We start from the raw sequence: 23405 nt of genomic DNA on the forward strand, positions 1-23405 counted from the left end.
AGAACATATCGTAACTTTGTCAACATATCGACATTTACGTGAACTTGTGCACCTCCTATTTTTGAATGACGTCAGAGTTGCGCAACGTGACTTACGCGCGATTTTATGAATTTCAATGATTGATCATAGACTAAAAACGAAACATAATTTTGTTTTGACACTTTGTGAAAATTTAAGTCACATCAAGCGCAAACTTCCTATGGATTAAAAATAGCATGTTTCACAAAAAGTTACGCGCGCACGCGCGTTTAAAATTTCAGAGTGCGAAAAATCAACTTCTAATCAACTTTCTATGCGTTTCATGTCATTTTGAGCATGTCAAAAATTCCCACGCGCGCGAAACTTTTTACGCACGCGGTGCACACTTAGAGTTAAAAACATATTTTTTTCGCGTGATTCATGTTTTTTCAGCCTTTTATAGTAATGTTACCAACCTTTAAACAATTTCGACTTAAAATTACGTCATACGAGCACGTCGAATTAAATAATTTGCACGCGTTTCTGGTGAAAAAGTTCAAAAATTCGTCAAAATTATGCCTATTTTTAAACAGTCATAGATTCTAAACTACATGGAGAACTTTTTTTTAATTACATATTCTGGAAGTTGATGAGTTGTAGATATCGAATCATGCATTAATATGGCTAACCGGACATTGTGACGTCATCGTATGGCCACGCGAATATAAAATATAGGATTTTTGTCTCTTTCGTCATAGCTCATCACATTTAATAGAGCGCATCTCCACTTATTCGTAGTCGATTTTCACCCCGATTTTAATATATTCTAGGTCAATCAACTATCTTTTGCATGAATTAAACATTTTTTAATTTTTTTATCGTCATCATGCCTAAAAATTTAAATTACGTTGGTCATTAATTTCATCTTTACAGTAAATTTTAATCTGTTATAGCTCGTAAGAATAAAATGTGATAATCAGGATTAAAACGTTTTCAGGAAGCTATTGTATTGTAGATACAAAATCATGTGAAAATTGTGCCAATCGAATGTTGTGACGTCATCATATGGCCAGTTAAATACAAAAAGTCGTATTTTCATCTTTTGCGTTATATTTCATTACATTTAAAAGAGCGCGCATCAATATTTCACGTTTTCAAATTTCTTCTACACGTTAATATGTTGTTGCTGAGATAATTTCATTCTGAAATTTCTACTTTTGCATTTCATTTTGAAACCGTCAAGATGTTAAAAATTACAATAAAATACGGGTCCCGTAATTTCACCTATTTTACACTGTTTGTGATATGTATACAGATTGTACTGTGTATACTATATGACACAAAATAACAGAATTCAGAAATAACAACATATCATATTCTTCAGTTCAGGTCATAATGCCTTAATATTTTTCTGTGTGCAATATTCTAACGTATGACGTGCACGTGGCGTTTGTCGAGCGGATAACTAACTCGTCAAAGTGACGAGTTTCATGTCTAGTTCTTCTTTCCATCCTTCTTTTTTGTGGATCGCGTTTCTCTAAAATGTGTAAACATAACATTTCATAACTTTGACAACATATGGGCATTTACGTGAAGTTGTGCACCTCCTATTTTTGAATGACGTCATAGTTGCGCAACGTGACTTACGCGCAATTTTATGAATTTCAATGATTGATCATAGATTAAAAACCAAAAGTCATTTAGTATTGACACTTTGACAAAATTTAAGTCATATCAGGGGCAAACTTTCTACGGATTAGAAATGGCATGTTTCACAAGAAGTTACGCACGCACGCGCATTTAAAATTTCAAAATGCGCAAAATTAATTTCTAATCAACTTTTTATGCGTTTCTTGTCATTTTGAGCATGTCAAAAATTCCCACGGGCGCGCAATTTTTTACGCACGCGGTGCGCACGTAGCGTTAAAAACATTTTTTTTTTCTTGAATTATATTTTTCAAGTCTTTCCTAGTAATTTTGAAAACAATTTAGACCTTTTCCAATTTAAATAACGCCACACGAACACGTTGAATTAAACATTTCATGCGCGTTTTTTATGAAAAAGCTTAAAAAATCGTCAAAATTTTGTCTTTTTTTAAACAGTCATAGTTTCTAAAGTAAACCGTGAACCGTTTATTTTTATTACAAAATCTAGAAGTTGATGAGTTGTAGATATCGGATCATGCATCGATAAGGCTAAAAAAACATTGTGACGTCATCGTATGGCCACACGAATGTAAAATATAGGATTTTTGTCTCTTTCGTTATTGCTCATCACATTCAATGGAGCGCATCACGCTTATCTGTTTTCCTTTTTCTCCTACATTTATTTATACATTGTGTAGGTCAATCAACTTTCTTTAGCATGAGATAAAAATATTTTAATTTTTATGACGTCATCATGCCTAAAAATTTTAATTACGTGGGTCATTAATTTCATCTTTACAGTAAATTTTATTCTGTAATAGCTCGTAAGAATAAAATGTGATAATCACGATTAAAACGTTTTCTGGAAGCAATTGGATTGTAGATACGAATTCATGTAAACATTTTGCCAATCGGATGTTGTGACGTCATCATATGGCCAGTTGAATAAAAAAAGTTGTATTTTTATATTTTGCGTAATAGTTCATCACATTTAAAAGGGTGCGCATCTATATTTTACGTATTCAAATTTCTTCTACACGTTAATATGTTGTTCCTAAGATAATTTCCTTCTGAAATTGCTATCTAAGTGTTTCATTTTGATACCGTCGCCATGTTAAAAATTGGAATAAATGGCGGGTCCCGTAATTTCACCTATTCTACACTGTATGTAATATGTATACAGATTATACTGTTTGCATGTATATACTATATGACACAAAATTGACAGAATTCAGCACTAACAGCATATCATATTCTTCAGTTCTTGTCATAATGCCATAATCTTTATCTGTGTGCAATATTCCAACGTATGACGTGCACGTGGCGTTTGTCGTGGTGCGGATAACTAACTCGTCAAAGTGACGAGTTTCATGTCTAGTTAGTTATCCGCTTAGTAGCGGATAACTGCTTGTAATCGTCCTGTTACTTTTTTTTTTTTTTTTCTTATTTCTTTCTCCCTCATTTTTGTGTCTCGCGTATCTCAAAAACTTGTAAACATAACATTTCATTACTTTGTCAACATATGGGCATTTACGTGAAGTTGTGCACCTCCTATTTTTTAATGACGTCAGAGTTGCGGAACGTGACTTACGTGCGATTTTATGATTTTTTATGATTGATCATAGACTAAAAACCAAGCATAAATTTGTTTTGACACTTTGTGAAAATTTAAGTCATATCAAGGGAAAACTTTTTGTGGATTAAAAATGGCATGTTTTACAAGACGTTACGCGCGCACGCGCATTTCTCCTCTATTTTTGTGTCTCGCGTATCTAAAAAACGTGTAAACATAACATTTCATAACTTTGTCAACATATGGGCATTCACGTGAAGTTGTGCACCTCCTATTGTGAATGACGTCAGAAATGCGCAACGTGACTTACGCACAATTTTATGAATTTCGCGTATTTAACATAGATTTAAAACCATAGAACAATTTAAATTGAAACTTAGCAAAAGTTTAATTTATATCATGCGCTAACTTTCTGTGGATAAACAATTGCGTGTTGTACACAAAGTTACGCGCGCACGCTAATTTAAAATTCAAAATGCAAAAAATCAATTTCTAATCAACTTTCTACGTGTTTCATGTCATTTTAAGCATGTAAAAAATTCCCACGCGCGCGCTTTTTTTTACGCGCGCGGTGCGAACGTAGCGTTGAAAACCATTTTTCTCTCGTGATTTATGTTTTCAAGCCTTTTATAGTAATTTTACCAACTTTGAAACAATTTCGACTTCAAATTACGTCATACGGGCACGTCGAATTGGATAATTTATGTGCGTTTTTTAGGAAAAAGTTCAAACATTTGTCAAAATTATACCTTTTTTTAAACAATCATAGATTCTAAACTACGAGGTGAACTTTGTTTAAATTACATATCCAGGAAGATGATAAGTTGTAGATAAGGAATCATGCATTGATATGGCAAACCGGACATTGTGACGTCATCGTATGGCCACGCGAATATAAAATATAGGATTTTTGTATCTTTCGTCATAGCGCATCTCATTTAATAGAGCGCCTCTCCACTTATCCGTATTCCATTTTAACCCAGATTTTGAAATTTTCTAGGTCAATCAACTATCTTACGTAAGAGTAAACATTTTTTTATTTTTATGACGTCATAATGTCTAAAAATATAAATAACGTGGGTCACTTATATTTATCTTTACAGTAAATTTTAATCTGTTATAGCTCATCAGAATAAAATGTGATAATCACGATTAAAACGTTTTCTGGAAGCTATTGGATTGTAGATACGAATTCATGTAAACATTTTGCCAATCGGATGTTGGGACGTCATCATATGGCCAGTTGAATAAAAAAAGACGTATTTTCATATTTTGCGTAATAGTTCATCACATTTAAAAGGGTGCGCATCTATATTTTACGTATTCAAATTTCTTCTACACGTTAATATGTTGTTCCTGAGATAATTTCCTTCTGAAATTGCTATCTAAGTGTTTCATTTTGATACCGTCGCCATGTTAAAAATTGGAATAAATGGCGGGTCCCGTAATTTCACCTATTCTACACTGTATGTAATATGTATACAGATTATACTGTTTGCATGTATATACTATATGACACAAAATTGACAGAATTCAGCACTAACAGCATATCATATTCTTCAGTTCAGGTCATAATGCCTTAATATTTTTCTGTGTGCAATATTCTAACGTATGACGTGCGCGTGGCGTTTGTCGAGCGGATAACTAACTCGTCAAAGTGACGAGTTTCATGTCTAGTTCTTCTTTCCATCCTTCCTTTTTGTGGATCGCGTTTCTCTAAAATGTGTAAACATAACATTTCATAACTTTGACAACATATGGGCATTTACGTGAAGTTGTGCACCTCCTATTTTTGAATGACGTCATAGTTGCGCAACGTGACTTACGCGCAATTTTATGAATTTCAATGATTGATCATAGATTAAAAACCAAAAGTCATTTAGTATTGACACTTTGACAAAATTTAAGTCATATCAGGGGCAAACTTTCTACGGATTAAAAATGGCATGTTTCACAAGAAGTTACGCGCGCACGCGCATTTAAAATTTTAAAATGCGCAAAATTAATTTCTAATCAACTTTTTATGCGTTTCTTGTCATTTTGAGCATGTCAAAAATTCCCACGGGCGCGCAATTTTTTACGCACGCGGTGCGCACGTAGCGTTAAAAACATATTTTTTTCTCTTGAATTATATTTTTCAAGCCTTTCCTAGTAATTTTGAAAACAATTTAGACCTTTTCCAATTTAAATAACGCCATACGAACACGTTGAATTAAACATTTCATGCGCGTTTTTTATGAAAAAGCTTAAAAAATTGTCAAAATATTGTCTTTTTTTAAACAGTCATAGTTTCTAAAGTAAACCGTGAACCGTTTATTTTTATTACAAAATCTAGAAGTTGATGAGTTTTAGATATCGGATCATGCATCGATAAGGCAAAAAAAACATTGTGACGTCATCGTATGGCCACACGAATGTAAAATATAGGATTTTTGTCTCTTTCGTTATTGCACATCACATTCAATGGAGCGCATCACGCTTATCTGTATTCCTTTTTCTCCTACATTTATATATTGTGTAGGTCAATCAACTTTCTTTAGCATGAGATAAAAATATTTTAATTTTTATGACGTCATCATGCCTAAAAATTTTAATTACGTGGGTCATTAATTTCATCTTTACAGTAAATTTTATTCTGTAATAGCTCGTAAGAATAAAATGTGATAATCACGATTAAAACGTTTTCTGGAAGCTATTGGATTGTAGATACGAATTCATGTAAACATTTTGCCAATCGGATGTTGTGACGTCATCATATGGCCAGTTGAATAAAAAAAGTTGTATTTTCATATTTTGCGTAATAGTTCATCACATTTAAAAGGGTGCGCATCTATATTTTACGTATTCAAATTTCTTCTACACGTTAATATATTATTCCTAAGATAATTTCCTTCTGAAATTGCTATCTAAGTGTTTCATTTTGATACCGTCGCCATGTTAAAAATTGGAATAAATGGCGGGTCCCGTAATTTCACCTATTCTACACTGTATGTAATATGTATACAGATTATACTGTTTGCATGTATATACTATATGACACAAAATTGACAGAATTCAGCACTAACAGCATATCATATTCTTCAGTTCTTGTCATAATGCCATAATCTTTATCTTTGTGCAATATTCCAACGTATGACGTGCACGTGGCGTTTGTCGTGGTGCGGATAACTAACTCGTCAAAGTGACGAGTTTCATGTCTAGTTAGTTATCCGCTTAGTAGCGGATAACTGCTTGTAATCGTCCTGTTACTTTTTTTTTTTTTTTTTCTTATTTCTTTCTCCCTCATTTTTGTGTCTCGCGTATCTCAAAAACTTGTAAACATAACATTTCATTACTTTGTCAACATATGGGCATTTACGTGAAGTTGTGCACCTCCTATTTTTGAATGACGTCAGAGTTGCGCAACGTGACTTACGTGCGATTTTATGATTTTTTATGATTGATCATAGACTAAAAACCAAGCATAAATTTGTTTTGACACTTTGTGAAAATTTAAGTCATATCAAGGGAAAACTTTTTGTGGATTAAAAATGCCATGTTTTACAAGACGTTACGCGCGCACGCGCATTTCTCTTCTATTTTTGTGTCTCGCGTATCTAAAAAACGTGTAAACATAACATTTTATAACTTTGTCAACATATTGGCATTCACGTGAAGTTGTGCACCTCCTATTGTGAATAACGTCAGAAATGCGCAACGTGACTTACGCACAATTTTATGAATTTCGCGTATTTAACATAGATTTAAAACCATATAACAATTTAAATTGAAACTTAGCAAAAGTTTAATTTATATCATGCGCTAACTTTCTGTGGATAAAAAATTGCGTGTTTTACACAAAGTTACGCGCGCACGCTAATTTAAAATTCAAAATGCGAAAAATCAATTTCTAATCAACTTTCTACGTGTTTCATGTCATTTTAAGCATGTAAAAAATTCCCACACGCGCGCTTTTTTTTACGCGAGCGGTGCGAACGTAGCGTTGAAAACCATTTTTCTCTCGTGATTTATGTTTTCAAGCCTTTTATAGTAATTTTTCCAACTTTGAAACAATTTCGACTTCAAATTACGTCATACGGGCACGTCGAATTGGATAATTTATGTGCGTTTTTGAGGAAAAAGTTCAAACATTTGTCAAAATTATACCTTTTTTTAAACAATCATAGATTCTAAACTACGAGGTGAACTTTGTTTAAATTACATATCCAGGAAGATGATAAGTTGTAGATAAGGAATCATGCATTGATATGGCAAACCGGACATTGTGACGTCATCGTATGGCCACGCGAATATAAAATATAAGATTATTGTATCTTTCGTCATAGCGCATCTCATTTAATAGAGCGCCTCTCCACTTATCCGTATTCCATTTTAACCCAAATTTTGAAATTTTCTAGGTCAATCAACTATCTTACGCAAGAGTAAACATTTTTTTATTTTTATGACGTCATAATGTCTAAAAATATAAATAACGTGGGTCACTTATATTTATCTTTACAGTAAATTTTAATCTGTTATAGCTCATCAGAATAAAATGTGATAATCACGATTAAAACGTTTTCTGGAAGCTATTGGATTGTAGATACGAATTCATGTAAACATTTTGCCAATCGGATGTTGGGACGTCATCATATGGCCAGTTGAATAAAAAAAGACGTATTTTCATATTTTGCGTAATAGTTCATCACATTAAAAAGGGTGCGCATCTATATTTTACGTATTCAAATTTCTTCTACACGTTAATATGTTGTTCCTGAGATAATTTCCTTCAGAAATTGCTATCTAAGTGTTTCATTTTGATACCGGCGCCATGTTAAAAATTGGAATAATTGGCGGATCCCGTAATTTCACCTATTCTACACTGTATGTAATATGTATACAGAAATACTGTTTGCATGTATATACTATATGACACAAAATTGACAGAATTCAGCACTAACAGCATATCATATTCTTCAATTCAGGTCATAATGCCTTAATATTTTTCTGTGTGCAATATTCTAACGTATGACGTGCGCGTGGCGTTTGTCGAGCGGATAACTAACTCGTCAAAGTGACGAGTTTCATGTCTAGTTCTTCTTTCCATCCTTCCTTTTTGTGGATCGCGTTTCTCTAAAATGTGTAAACATAACATTTCATAACTTTGACAACATATGGGTATTTACGTGAAGTTGTGCACCTCCTATTTTTGAATGACGTCATAGTTGCGCAACGTAACTTACGCGCAATTTTATGAATTTCAATGATTGATCATAGATTAAAAACTAAAAGTCATTTAGTATTGACACTTTGACAAAATTTAAGTCATATCAGGGGCAAACTTTCTACGGATTAAAAATGGCATGTTTCACAAGAAGTTACGCGCGCACGCGCATTTAAAATTTCAAAATGCGCAAAATTAATTTCTAATCAACTTTTTATGCGTTTCTTGTCATTTTGAGCATGTCAAAAATTCCCACGGGCGCGCAATTTTTTACGCACGCGGTGCGCACGTAGCGTTAAAAACATATTTTTTTCCCTTGAATCATATTTTTCAAGCCTTTCCTAGTAATTTTGAAAACAATTTAGACCTTTTCCAATTTAAATAACGCCATACGAACACGTTGAATTAAACATTTCATGCGCGTTTTTTATGAAAAAGCTTAAAAAATCGTCAAAATTATGTCTTTTTTTAAACAGTCATAGTTTCTAAAGTAAACCGTGAACCGTTTATTTTTATTACAAAATCTAGAAGTTGATGAGTTGTAGATATCGGATCATGCATCGATAAGGCTAAAAAAACATTGTGACGTCATCGTATGGCCACACGAATGTAAAATATAGGATTTTTGTCTCTTTCGTTATTGCTCATCACATTCAATGGAGCGCATCACGCTTATCTGTATTCCTTTTTCTCCTACATTTATATATTGTGTAGGTCAATCAACTTTCTTTAGCATGAGATAAAAATATTTTAATTTTTATGACGTCATCATGCCAAAAAATTTTAATTACGTGGGTCATTAATTTCATCTTTACAGTAAATTTTAATCTGTAATAGCTCGTAAGAATAAAATGTGATAATCACGATTAAAACGTTTTATGGAAGCTATTGGATTGTAGATACGAATTCATGTAAACATTTTGCCAATCGGATGTTGTGACGTCATCATATGGCCAGTTGAATAAAAAAAGTCGTATTTTCATATTTTGCGTAATAGTTCATCACATTTAAAAGGGTGCGCATCTATATTTTACGTATTCAAATTTCTTCTACACGTTAATATGTTGTTCCTGAGATAATTTCCTTCTGAAATTGCTATCTAAGTGTTTCATTTTGATACCGTCGCCATGTTAAAAATTGGAATAAATGGCGGGTCCCGTAATTTCACCTATTCTACACTGCATGTAATATGTATACAGATTATACTGTTTGCATGTATACTATATGACACAAAATTGACAGAATTCAGCACTAACAGCATATCATATTCTTCAGTTCTTGTCATAATGCCATAATCTTTACCTGTGTGCAATATTCCAACGTAAGACGTGCACGTGGCGTTTGTCGTGGTGCGGATAACTAACTCGTCAAAGTGACGAGTTTCATGTCTAGTTAATTTTAACATTTCTCTCGTTCCATTTTACAATACTTTTAGTATTTACAAATTTTGTAGTGATTTTATTTATTTTTTCATATGGGAATAAGGGTATAATTAATTTGTAACTAATTAAAATCACAGAATTGACAATAATGATTGTAGTACTTTATGTGTTATTTAGGTGAATCTTATTTACAATTATTATAATAGAAAGTAATTCAATGTAGGAAAGTTAAAAGATTTCATTAACTATATTAAAATCAAAAGCCCGAAAGGGAAATAAATAAATTAAAAACAAAGTTTACAATATACATCAAATTATCCTTTATTATTGCACAACTGTAAAATTCATAAAACAAACATATTAAATAATGTATCCTTATCGTAAAAATTAATATTGAAATGATTATAATTAGTCCATTGTAAATATAATTCAGCAATTGTATTGATCTGTCCAGGGGCGCAGCCAGTGGGGGGGTCACGGGGGTCCTGACCCCCCCTTTTTTTTAGAAAAAATAAATAAAAACATGAGACAACAATACAGATCAAATCATCCTGGAGATACTGTGGAAGATTACTACCGAGCAGTATTACCAAATCAACTTCTTGATCCATTTACAAACCGAGTTAAAAACCCGTTTTTCTGCCGATAACAGGCCATGCTTTAAAATATTTGGCGTAGCACCCGAGTCTATCGTGAAGTGTAATGTTGAAGAAGTCTTCAAGGAACTTGAATTTGGTACGATGATCTGCCAAGACACGAACATCTTCATTCCGAGCTTCAGTGATGGAAGCGACTGTGTAAAATTAGCGGATCCAGATGTGTTCCCGAATGTGCGTGCACTTCTTCTAATCGCGTAGGCCTATGCCCGTAACGTCTGCTGAAGCTGAGCGGAGTTTTTCGACGTTGTGGAGAACGAAAACCTGTTTGCGAAATCACATGTCTTATGAGCAGCTTTCGGGACTGTGCCTCATGAACATACACTTTAACATGAACATTAATACAGAGAATGTCATTCGCGAATTCTGTCTCCAAGCCAAGAAGAATGTTCCAAACTTATGTGTTTAAAGATGCATCACGCGATGTCTAGAGCGCCGTTATAGTAACTAACGTAAAATGTATGATAATAATTTAGAAGTTAGTTATTACAATTATGTATAAGCTATCACCTACTGTATACTATACATTCGAACAAAATAGGTATAATTTTTAACAAAATATTGTACGTACTGGGTATGATAAGCGTCTCACATACACACGGAGCCAAGATAGCTTCTTGGACTTGCACAGTGTATGAACTCTAAACTTACGGTTCTCATTTAATAATATCACTCCATGCTATCATTCTAATTTCTTTTTTCAAACTTTTGTAACTCTACGTTCATTTCATGCAACTTTTTTATTGGTGAAAAGGGAGGAATTCAAATAATTCCTCCTCTGAGTTTACAGCCTCTCTACACAAATCAACAAACAAGCAAGAAAAAAAGTGTTTGTCTGTGGCAGCCTGGAATATAAAAATGTTCTGTAATGAAAATGAGAGTTGTTTTTTGTTTTCTTTGTTTCAGTTTATTAGTGTTAACATTGTCATATTTGTGTGTGCGTAAACCGATTCAAATGATCTAGATTGCGCTAGACCGCCAAAGCTTCCAGGGGGCTTCGCCCCCTGGACCCCGACCGGGGGCCCTTGGCGGCCCCCTGGCCCCCAGCCCATGGTTGCTCGCTTCGCTCGCAAAATACTCACATATTTGGTTGACCCCCCCTTTAATTCTTTGTTGGCTGCGCCCCTGCTGTCGTAGCATCATGATCGGTTAAGTTTGGATCATCATCTGCTGTCATGTCAGCCAGTGATGTCATGTCAACTACTATTGGTCGGCAATTTGTTTCCTCATCATTGTCGACGTCTTGTAGCTCGTGTTGGTCTAAACATTAAAATGAATGAATATTTTTAGTACTCGTGAGGCCCAACTAATAGGGAAGAATTTTTAAAGCATAGACAAACAAATCAGCTTTTTAAAAATAAAAATAAACTTACCTGGATTAATATTTGATGATTTCATAGCAGCCTTAGCTGCTAATCTCTGGGCGATAGCTCTCTGCCTTATCCAGGCATCTGGTACTCCATTGCTAGGGTCTGTAGGTCCCATGTCTATCCAGTCATAGTCACTTTTCACTCCATACTTATAAAATGCTTCATCCATTTCGTCATTTTGTTCCTGGATGATTTTGCAGAGCAAAAACAAATTGGATTAGTGATATGTTATAATATAGATTTCTCATTGTTAACAAAATATAACAGTATAGGAAATCGGTGGTTAGGAGGCTTAAATGAAAAGTCATATTGTACCTTTCCTCTGATCTTTCTCTACTGTATCCGTGTAGGCTGTTGCAGTTGGCTGCTGTGCTTTAGTTTGCTGCTGTGCTTCATTGTTATTAACGGTGGCAAGATTTTCCAGCACTAGCTTGGTCAAAACATCCTCAACAAGACTTGTTGCCAGATTGTCAAGCTCGACATCCTCATCAGAGGTGGAGGATTCAGTTGACTGTTGTGCTTCAGTTGACTGTTGTGCTTCAGTTGCCTTGTCTATAGATATTATTTTTGATAATTATTACAATTACTTTGAAAATGTCAAAAATTATAATCAATTATTAGACAATTCTTTTATGATTATGATAACAAAAAATGAATGTTTATTTTTTTAAATTTAAATAATCGTTATTCATCATCAAATTCTTCATCTAAAAACAAGAAAATGAAATTAAGATATGAGATGAAAAGGAAACAGAAAAAGATGAGCTATATATTTTGTCACTCAACTGCGAAATATAAAAGAGAAGAGAATCTAACCAAGTAAAAAAAACAAAAGATGAAAGATTGATTGGTCTATTTAACGAGGTGGACTGAGGTGGGTGTTGGGGGAGAGGTTGGCTTTAGGTACACATGCTCCACCTGTGCTTAAACTACTTTTGGATATCTATTATGCTAGTGGTAGGCCTATCAATTTGCTAGGAATGATGGTAGTGTATGTTATTACTGTCAGTGTTGTTCTCATCTTGTTCTATGGCTTGACATTTTGCAACTGCAGTGGCTAGGACATCTTGCACAAATGTATCTGCACGCTGTTTTAGTTGCGCATCCTCATTGTTGGTGCTCTTGGCTGCAAGTTGCGATGTCTGGTAGGTGGACGTATCTGGTTTTAATGTCAATCGCAGATCTTTTGCGATTGTTAGTTGTAATGAGTCATTCAGGCCAGGAGCGAGTGAGTTGCCTGTGATAACAGTTTTTTAAATTAATCTTTAATTCTACAGAGGTTGGCTTTAGGTAAACATGCTCCACCTTTAAGTGCTTAAACTACTTTTGGATATCTATTATGCTAGTGGTAGGGTAGGCCTATCAATTGGCTTAGGAATGATGGTAGTGTATGTTCTTACGTCAGTGTTGTTCTCATCTTGCTCTATGGCTTGACATTTTGCAACTGCAGTTGCTAGGACACCTTGAATGATGGTAGCTGCACGCTGTTTTAGTTGCACATCCTCATCATTGGTGCTCTTGGCTGCAAGTTGCGATGTCTGGTAGGTGAACGTATCTGGTTTTATGTCGATCGCAGATGTTTTGCGCTTGTTAGTATAGTTGTAATGAGTCATTCATGCCAGGAGTGAGTGAGTTGCCTGTGATAAAAGTTTTTCAAATTAAGCTTGAATTCTACAGTAATAATATTCCAACAGCACAGCATTATATACTAACACATCTGTGGTGTTCTAAAGAAAATAGTAAATGATAGGCTATTATGCAAGGCTGGCCTACCTGCAGCGGGTGAAGATAATGATTAATTATTTGAACCTCCATCTATTGGTCTATAGGATTCATCTTCTTCATCTCCTGTTGCTGCTGCTACTACAGGGGCCGGGGGTCCTGCTGGTGGGACTGCTACAACTAAAACAAAAGATACTACTATTAAACAATGCAGGGCCGTAGTTCTTCATGAGGAAGAAGAGGCGCTCGCCTCATCTCTGACAATTTCACAACCCAATTTCTTACTGTCAGTGTTGTTCTCATCTTGCTCTATGGCTTGACATTTTGCAACTGCAGTTGGTAGGACACCTTGAATGATGGTAGCTGCACGCTGTTTAGTTGCGCATCCTCATTGTTGGTGCTCTTTGGCTGCAAGTTGCGATGTCTGGTACTGTAGGTGGATGTATCTGGTTTTAATGTCAATCGCAGATGTTTTGCGATTGTTAGTTGTAATGAGTCATTCAGGCCAGCAGGAGTGAGTGAGTTGCCTGTGGTAAAATTTTTAAAAATTAATCCTTAATTCTACAGAGGTTGGCTTTAGGTAAACATTCTCCACCTTTGAGTGCTTAAAGTACTTTTGGATGTCTATTATGCTAGTGGTAGGCCTATGAATTGGCTTAGGATAAGTAAGTAATATTTATTGCTTTCCAAATACAGTACAAATATATAAAACAGTATAATGTAAATGAAATAAAAAGAGAAACATTAAATATAAAAATACAAGACTAGACAAGAAAATAAGCATGGAAAGCAGGGGATGGCCCTTTAAGCCCAGAGGCTTGTTTCCAAAGGGGTCCCCAGCCTCCTAGCCTCTAGTGTAGTAGTAGGCCTAGCTAGACTAGGCCTATAGCTTATCTAGTCTAGCCTAGTAGTAATAGTAGGTCTACTAGGCCTAGCTAGGCTAGTACCACGTCCACAGCCAGACCGGCGTACCGGATGATGGTAGTGTATGTTCTTACTGTCAGTGTTGTTCTCATCTTGCTCTATGGCTTAACATTTTGCAACTGCAGTTGATAAGACGTCCTTGAACGAAGGTAGCTGCACGCTGTTTTAGTTGCGAATCCTCATCATGGGGGCTCTTGACTGCAAGTTGCGATGTCTGGCAGGTGGACGTTTTTCAAATTAAACTTTAATTCTACAGTAATAATATTCCAACAGCATAGCATATACTAAATGCTACTATTAAATAATGTAGGGCCGTAGTTAGCATGAGAAAGAAGAGGCGCTCGCCTGATCATCTCTGAAAACTTCACAACCCACCCCACTCGTCATATTTATATAATATAATTAAAGCATTGCCTTGTTTTTAACCTCTCACTCAACTAGGCTAGCAAGGGCCCAGCCTAATAATACTAGCCAGGCCTCCTAGAGTTAGGCCTAGGCTAGGCTCTGGGAGGGCTAGGCCTAGCCCTAGCTTAATTAGGCCTAGCTAGGCTAGTATTACTATAATATGGTCGCGCGCCTCACTCACTAGTAGGAGGCCTCGCTAGTAATACTATTTAATACAAATATTAATAATAGCCTAGCCTAGGCTAGTAGGCCCTAGTAACACAGGCTAGCCTACCTAACTAGGCCTACCTAGTAGCTAGTCAGCCTAGCTAGAGGCTCCTAGCCTCTAGTGTAGTAGTAGGCCTAGCTAGACTAGGCCTATAGCTTATCTAGTCTAGCCTAGTAGTAATAGTAGGTCTACTAGGCCTAGCTAGGCTAGGCTAGTACCAGTACGTCCACAGCCAGACCACCGGCGTACCGGATCCAACCCCGACCGACCACCACCGGCGGCTGTTTGCGTCATGCCTCCGCCGCCGCTCGACGTACGACGTACGTCACGTATCACGATTTTTAAAAGTTTTCTTATGACGTAAATAAGCGCCTAACTTTCCACCAATAGCATTGTGATTTAATACAGGCCACGCCCAGCAATTCAGTTTTTGCATACGTCACACCGCTTTTTGTGATCTCAAAACACAACAGGAGGTCAACCGAAACCACGCGCGCGCGCTGCGGCTGATGTTCTTTTACGCGACAATTGTTTACGCACATACGCAGGTTTGTGACGCGTGCTAGCGTAGAATGATTTTCACAACATGCGCGCACGCGATACTCAGTCATCATCTTCTTCCCCACTACAAGTTCAGTAACTATGGTTACATTAACATACATTATTGCAAAGATAATAAAAGGAGAAGATACAACCTATTTATATTCCTTGATTATTGTAATAATAATGATGCCATTTTCCCATAGGTTTTAATACTTTTAACCATATCTTTTTAAAGTGTAGATACCAAAAAAATGTAAAGAAAACAACATCATTACAAATTAGGGGGGGGGGGGGCAGATCATTATAATAATATATTCTAAATTAGGCATAATGCCTAGTAGATAGGAAACCTATGAATCAACTTGCCTATTCTTGTTCTATGTAAACATTTGGGAAGGCGGAGTTTAATTCCACAACAAAGAGAAATAGGCATATTTATTATTTCCGAAAACGGTTGTAAAGACTGGAAAGTCGACCGAAATTTATCGGGCTATTCACCAGCCATCCGGCACAAGGCTGTCAATAGTTGCCATTTGAGGTTTTGTTTCGTGCGTACGTTTACATTTTTATCCATGGTGATTATGTGACGTCATGCAAAGCGCACCGACAAGTCATACGCATACCCCAAGTGCGCCACAAAGGATTATATTTTTTGATATTGTTGTTTACTTGAATTCTTTAACTCAGTGGTCTTTGTGTTATTTGTCGTAATCTCTGTTGTAAACCCCTTTTATGTTCAATTTTCTCGTGTTAATGTTTGTACGAAAATGGTGTGTTCTAAGTCTACGCTATAACTTATAAAATCACAGTTCACTGATTTTTATGGTACTATGGCATGGTAAACAGTGACAATTATCTACGTTTTTCCCTGAAGACTGCCTATAGTGACTTATTTACCACATTTAATATACATTGGAATGAATTTTAGATTTTGATGTAGGCCTAAACACTTCATTCAAACAGAATAGAAATTTCGGGATTATTCTTTGCTTTCAAATACCATATCTGTCAATTTTGAATACTTTAGTTTCTCCTGTATATTTTGTATTTTACTGAAAGCGGGGGAAAATTTTTTAATTGATAATTTTCTAGTATTAAAAAATTGATGTATAGAAAAAAAAAATAAAAAAAAAGAGAAATAATAAAGATTTCATACAATAACAACATGTGAACTTTTAATTAAACATCACCTAATAGAAGAAAAAGTATGTGATGAGAGCGCCCTCATTCGGTAGCTTTAGAACGTACAATGTGGCTATGTTTCTATATAAAATTACTGTATTAAATCTAAAATACAATAGTGCTATACTAGTTAGGAAAAGTAGCACCTAGTTTGGGCTTGGGGTAACTTAATTACCTACCTATGTATTTTGTACAGAATCATATACAAATATATATATTATAGACTATGATGTACTGTAATTTGTATTTGAATTACACTACTCATAAAACCTTAGCAAGAAGCTCATAGTTCTTTTTTAGAACACTTAAAGATGTATTGTCCCTTGAAACACAAAAAAATGAAAGTCAAGATATTGTAAATTTGAATTGGCCATATCAAAGTAATATTAAAGTTATTCACTTTAAGTCGAAAATTAATTTACGTAATTAACAGGTAAATTAGTTTGATTACATTTTGTCTGGAAAATCGTCACAGCAAAAGTAAACAAAGATTTCAAACCACGAGTGTGCATTATGCATGATGCTAATTAGGATTGTTTACAACTCGTCACGGTTGAGAAGGTGTTTTTACACAGATCGCAAGGAAAGTTTTATGATTATGCATACAGAGTAGCCAAACAAGCGCGTTGCATTATGAGATATGTTTTGATCGAAAACTTTGAAAAGTTATTTTTTGAACAAAAAAACGTCTGTATTTCAGTTAAATAATTTTTTTTTCCAACTAATTTTTGGTGAAAGTTAATATCTATTATAATACTTCAAAATTACCCACTTTTTTTTTAAAGATTTTTGTAAAATTTTTTTTGGAATTAGTCAAAGGGACAATACATCTTTAAGGGGTTTTTTTCAGTTAGTACACCCTGCAGTTTAGAACACGTGATTTTATTTCCGTACATAAATGGGGACCCCTCACAAAATAAACATGAATATTCATTAATGATATCCATAAGGTGTACGTGTAACGCAAGAATTGAACTACAATTCGCTAATGCAAATACTTTCCGTTGAGCCGTCTAATGGATTAAATTAGAAAGTCCAAACTTATGTACGAAAACAAAAATCGTTGCTAGCACAGTACCAATACCACCCATTGCCCACATTTATTTCTGTTAATTAAAAGCTTTACAAGTTGCTCTAATCACCAAACTGTCTGCTCTGTCAATAAAAGTAATAATGCATGTAGTCATTTTACATTAAACCATTTCCTTAACAGAAAACGAGTTTAGTAATAGAGAGGTTTCGCAATCTTACGAATACGATAACGAAAACGTCATGCACACGTATTTGTTAAACCACGTAAGCAATAAAAAAATCTGTTTCGCACGGCAACGAAATATTGAGGCGCGTCCAAAATATGACTGTGGTAAATTTGAGCGAAGCGCAGGTACGTGTTGCTTGGTGCTTGGCTGCCTAGGCCTAGCGTAACATCAAAGCGAGTGAGGACTTTAAAAACTGCTATTTATCAAAATTGACCTGGCATTTTAGTAAATTACTTTAGTAAATTACTTTCAATAAATCTAAAATTATATTATAATTATGAATCATTCCAGATTCAAATGCAAAATAGATCAAAAACTATACTCGTTTTGTAGTTATGAATATGACTGGTGATATTCGTCAACACGAATACGCTTTACGAATATGAAAAGGGGATCAGCTCAAAAGTTTCACAAATGTATGACGTATCCGTTTTCGTTATCGTATTCGTAAGGTTGCGAAACCTCCCTATAATCATGGCAGTTTCACTATTCTTTCTTTACATGTATTTATGACTGGTCAGAATGATACAGCAGAATCCTACATTTATTTCTTGCTATGTAGTCGAAATTACACCAATAAAAACAAAGAGACAACACAACTCACTGGATAGCCTTTTTTTATTTTCCGTTTTACATATTATTTCACATTTGGGCACACCTAGAGAGTAACTGCATAACTCTGTGGTTGGTACAAAAACACTTGCGCTTTATGATCTTCAGTATATACTTGATGTTTGTTAACCACCGATTGTGCCAGGGCCCTGTTTCTCTGCAGTAAACCTAGCTTAGTTGCGGGTATTTCCACCGCCTCCTCCTCCTCCTCCTCCTCCACCACCACCACCGGTGCCTCTGTATCCTCCAGATGTCATGGGCTGGGTTACCTGTAGGCCAGCAATTGTTCCAAAGTTCTACAAGGCAAGCAAAACGATTACTTAATATTGACAAATGTTTGTACTAAGCTTGGTTCCCACTAGGACTCAACGCAAGAATGCAAACGATTTGACCAATTTACGTCATTGCATTGCGTCCTAGTGGGAACCAAGCATTACTGTTGTATATACCTAAGTATAAGCCCATGTTCAAGTACAAGTATTTCAGGCTACCTGATTTTCGTCAAATTTCTTACCGATCTAGTGGACTTAAATTGGTCATATACAGCATAATTGTCGAAAAAAGGGAACAAAACCATTGTCACATTACTGAAACAGTACACCAATTTAGTTTCAGCAATCGCCAATTGGCAACCTTAAATTGTCAGAGGACGAAATTTTGTTGCCGACCTAGAAACTAGGCTAGATTGTGTGCTATTAGCAGGGTTCTCCAAGCATGTCGTGAGTGGTTGATGCATAGATAATTATAAAAACAATAGGCTCGATCTACATGCGTAAATATAGTGGTGGTCGGCGCCATGAAAGTGGTGGTCAGAAATTCTGAGTGGTGGGCGGGGCCGACCATCGCCGACCACCGTGGCGAGAACCCTGTATTAGATAATTGTTTTCTTTCAAGCCTCCTAGCAACAACACAATATGGTACTTCTTTTTCTGAAATTCGTGAAAAAAAACCCAAAAAACTAGGCTTTACCATATTCAATGTAAGATAATTCAACTTACCAATATCTTTAACATTTCCTTTGTGTCTGGATCAACCTCAATGATGTCTTGTTCCAGAGCGGACACTTCTGGCACGTAGTTATCGCGTCTTTCACGTTCCTCCTCTTGGAGCTTAATTGAAATGCCACGAACTGGTCCACGTTGGATGCGCTTCATTAAATGCGTGACAAAACTACAAGAAATATTATACAAAAATAATATTGAATTTGTTTTATTAGAATGTAACCTGTCTGCCATGTGCATATCAAGACAGAACATGGCATGCAGAATCCATATTTAAATGCAATCATTAACAACATACCATAATTATGTAATCTATACAATGTAATGTCTGTAGCTATATTTCTTCTTGAGTGGTCACTATGAGACAATAACACTTTACAAAAATGTCATACATTTTGTAATGCACTAGTCAATTGTATGACCCACTATACGAACCCCGGGGGAGGTGCGTCATTTAAAAATAATTAATGACACAGGGGTGCGTCAAAAAACCTAGAAGGTACGTAACGTCACATCAATAAACGATGGTGTGTCAATGTCTGTCACTTTACCACTCAAAATATCACAAACAACATAGTCACGGTGAGTCAAAATGGGTGCGTCATAGTCACCTAAAGGTAAGTCAAATTTTTGACGCACGGATACGTCATGGTATTCACATGACGCACATTGGACAAATGACGCACCTCTCCCGGGGGTCGTATAGTGGGTCATACAATTGACAAGTGCATAATAAAGTGATATTGAAATCTTAGAATATTGTTAACTTACCCAGCGATCTTGTTGCGCAACTTCTTGCTTGGTATAATGGCAATCTCTTCACATATTCTTTTGTTAGTGTGGAAATCAAGAGTCAATCGTGTGTAATATTTCTCAATAATGACCCTTGCGGCCTTCTTAACCGTCTTCGTCCTTACACGACCCTGTAAAAATTAAGTTGAATTAAAACATTATAAAAACAATAAATAAAATTTAAAACTACTACTAATATAATCGCATATGAATACACATCACCCTAGTCCACTACTAATATCTAGACCCTGTTTTTGTTAGGCCTAAATTTAAAAAAAAGAAAGAAAACTTGTTTGTTTAATGCACTTGTCAATTGTATGACCCACTATACGACCCCCGGGAGAGGTGCGTCATTTACAAATAATTACTGACGCAGGGGTGCGTCAAAAAACCTAGATGGTACGTCACATCAATGAACAAGGTGTGTCAATGTCCGTCACTTTACCACCCACCGTATCATAAACAACATGGCCACAGTGCGTCAAAATAGGTGCGTCATGGTCACCTACATGGTCCCGTGCGTCATGGTATTCAGAAGTATGACGCACATCTGACAAATGACGCACCTCTCACGGGGGTCGTATAGTGGGTCATGCAATGGACAAGTGCATAATTTCGCGGGTGGAACAAAACCATGGAAGAAACTTTTTCATTTGCACGTCGTCCACTAGGCCTCTACTGTACTTGTACTAGTGTAACCTTATGATTGCGAAGTGTTTTTTTTTAGCTATCTAGTCTAGGCTACTACTTGGCCTTCCTTGGTCCGGCTTGGTAGAATCGTTGAGAGGGCGTGAAATGTATTGCATGCAGGCCTATTGATCACTTACATAGGCCTACCCTTGCTAGGCTTAGACACACAGTTCAAGTTAGCAAATAGGCTGGCATAGACTAGGTGCCTAGCTAGTTAGGCGTAGTAAAAAGTTGTAGGTCTAGCCTAGGCTTATAAAGCTTCTCACACCGTCACCACCATCGTGGCTGCGTTTTTGGGCACAGTCGAGCCCTCATCCGCCGGTGAAGATATTTTTAAATTGGGAGGCCTAACTAAAAAGACCGGTTAAACTCGAGATTCTTGAAAGTACAGTAGCAGACATATGCTAGCGTACTTAAGCATTCTAAGGTAGTAGGTATAGGCTAGCCTAGCGCCGGGTTTGGATTGGTTACCGCTAGTAAGCCTAGCCGACCGTAATTGTAGTCGAAGGGCAAACTTTTTAGACCTATATTTATTTGTATTCAATACAATTATGAAATATAACAACCAAAACAGATGAATTATATTTCTAAAATATATTTAGAGCATTTAATTTATATTGATGGATAGTCAAAAATTTAAAATGAGTGGATTATTTTAAAGGCATTTTAGATTGTATTTACCATGATTGTAAGGTTGACTCAAAAGGAAGTTTAATGGGTTGATGGGAAGGAAATTCGTCTAAAGTACAGAGGGCGACAAACTATCTATTTGTTTAAACTGTTTCAAGTATTATCCTTAATAATAATATTATTTCCTCCATGATTAAATTGTGTAAACCTTACTGAGGCATTCTTTAAATTTGATTTTATGTTTCGAAGAATATTCCTTTTTATATGCACGCTGTACAATGTTTCACCCGTATTATTTCGATTTTGATTAGTTCTTTGTGCACTTTAGAGAATGACTTATCAGTATTATTTTTGTTTCAAAATAAGTCACTCTACCTAGGCCTAATTGTTTGTTGCAATTGAAAATCAGCATGAATTTAGCATAATTCTGAATTGTCATGGAAGTTTCTTAATCATACATCATACTTCTAATTATGATCTTAGTTAGGCCTACTGTAGGCCTACATCAGACAAAACATCAACACTATTTAAAACAGTTCATTGTGAACTAATTAATTATAGTAGGACCATTTAATTAACTATACGATCCGACTATTGTTTGATTTGATTTACACTAAAAAGAAGCGCTTGTAATTTATCAGTTATAGAAAATGATATGAACGAACAATTATGGCCTAAATATTGCAGTATGTCTCACTTGCTTTCATTTAAAACTGTTTACAATGTATAATGTTTGCAACATATGTATTGTCATGTTTCCCCATTTGTTTTCCCACCCATCAAATCGGGCATCAAATGCATATGTTGCCTTGGCAACTAAATATACAAAATAATAGTAGTAGAACCTCTCTTGTGGAACGAATGAGGAGCAATGTATGTTTTAACTATTGAACATTTTGCTGGGTCCCGATGGTGTCCCCTTACAACTACTTTTTTATTTATAATTATTTATATTATAAATGATTATAAATAATGACGACCGCCCCTATATTATAAATGATTATAAATGATGACGACCTCCCCTCCCCAACCTCAAAGCACATAGTTTAGGTCAATTAAACCAACCAAAGACCAATCTAATGTGTTGATTTAAATCAAATCAAACATTATTTATCTATATATAAATTTACGTAAGGACAAAATTCGGTAAATCGCGCCTTACTTCTAGAATTTTTACTCGATGGTATATAAAGTTGGTTCGTACTTTCGGTACTGATTTTAACCACCTGATGTAACCCTGTTTACTAATTAAATTAAGTTAGATAATTAGTTATTGACGATTAAAACGAATTTAGGTTCAACGATTTGCCCCAAATAGGGGTGTTTTCTGATCGTGGTATACACTGTCTAATGGATGTCCATCTTGAAAAATACCCGCCACAAAAATGCGAGGAGGCTTCGCATTTTCCTATCTCCTCCTACGATAATTGTTTTTAATAGCTGAAAACCGGTTGAACAGCTAGAGTACAGCATCATAATGTTGAAGACAGGCCGATTGTCTTAAAAAAATACTATTTTGATAGATTTAATATACGATTATATAAATGTATTGATTTGCGATGAATGGAATATCCCAATCTCTCAGTCTGCCAGAGTTTGGTTTAACACAAGTAGGTAAATTTATGATCCCTTGGTTTAACACATACGG

The 23405-nt window shown here is 35.5% G+C and overlaps 1 protein-coding gene and 2 long non-coding RNA genes across 3 annotated transcripts; all 3 read right to left on the reverse strand.

Annotated features, from left to right (window-relative positions):
- Window positions 1–11547: 11547 nt before the first annotated feature.
- LOC140062694 (uncharacterized) lies at window positions 11548–12931 on the reverse strand. Its single transcript, XR_011847520.1, has 4 exons — window positions 12793–12931; window positions 12105–12341; window positions 11793–11973; window positions 11548–11679 (listed from the first exon to the last, which is right to left on the reverse strand). It is a non-coding gene; the product is annotated as an uncharacterized lncRNA (long non-coding RNA).
- Window positions 12932–13195: 264 nt separating this feature from the next.
- Window positions 13196–13848, reverse strand: LOC140062736 (uncharacterized). The gene is made up of 3 exons (XR_011847525.1): window positions 13797–13848; window positions 13563–13691; window positions 13196–13426 (listed from the first exon to the last, which is right to left on the reverse strand). It is a non-coding gene; the product is annotated as an uncharacterized lncRNA (long non-coding RNA).
- Window positions 13849–18632: 4784 nt separating this feature from the next.
- On the reverse strand, window positions 18633–21858 carry LOC140062862 (small ribosomal subunit protein eS17-like). The gene is made up of 4 exons (XM_072109235.1): window positions 21809–21858; window positions 20417–20568; window positions 19643–19814; window positions 18633–18940 (listed from the first exon to the last, which is right to left on the reverse strand). Exons 1-4 carry the CDS (start codon window positions 21809–21811, stop codon window positions 18818–18820), a joined length of 450 nt encoding a protein of 149 aa, XP_071965336.1. The 5' UTR covers window positions 21812–21858; the 3' UTR covers window positions 18633–18817.
- Window positions 21859–23405: the final 1547 nt, after the last annotated feature.

The sequence above is a fragment of the Antedon mediterranea genome, chromosome 11, assembly GCF_964355755.1.
Source record: "Antedon mediterranea chromosome 11, ecAntMedi1.1, whole genome shotgun sequence".
Lineage (NCBI taxonomy): Eukaryota > Metazoa > Echinodermata > Crinoidea > Comatulida > Antedonidae > Antedon > Antedon mediterranea.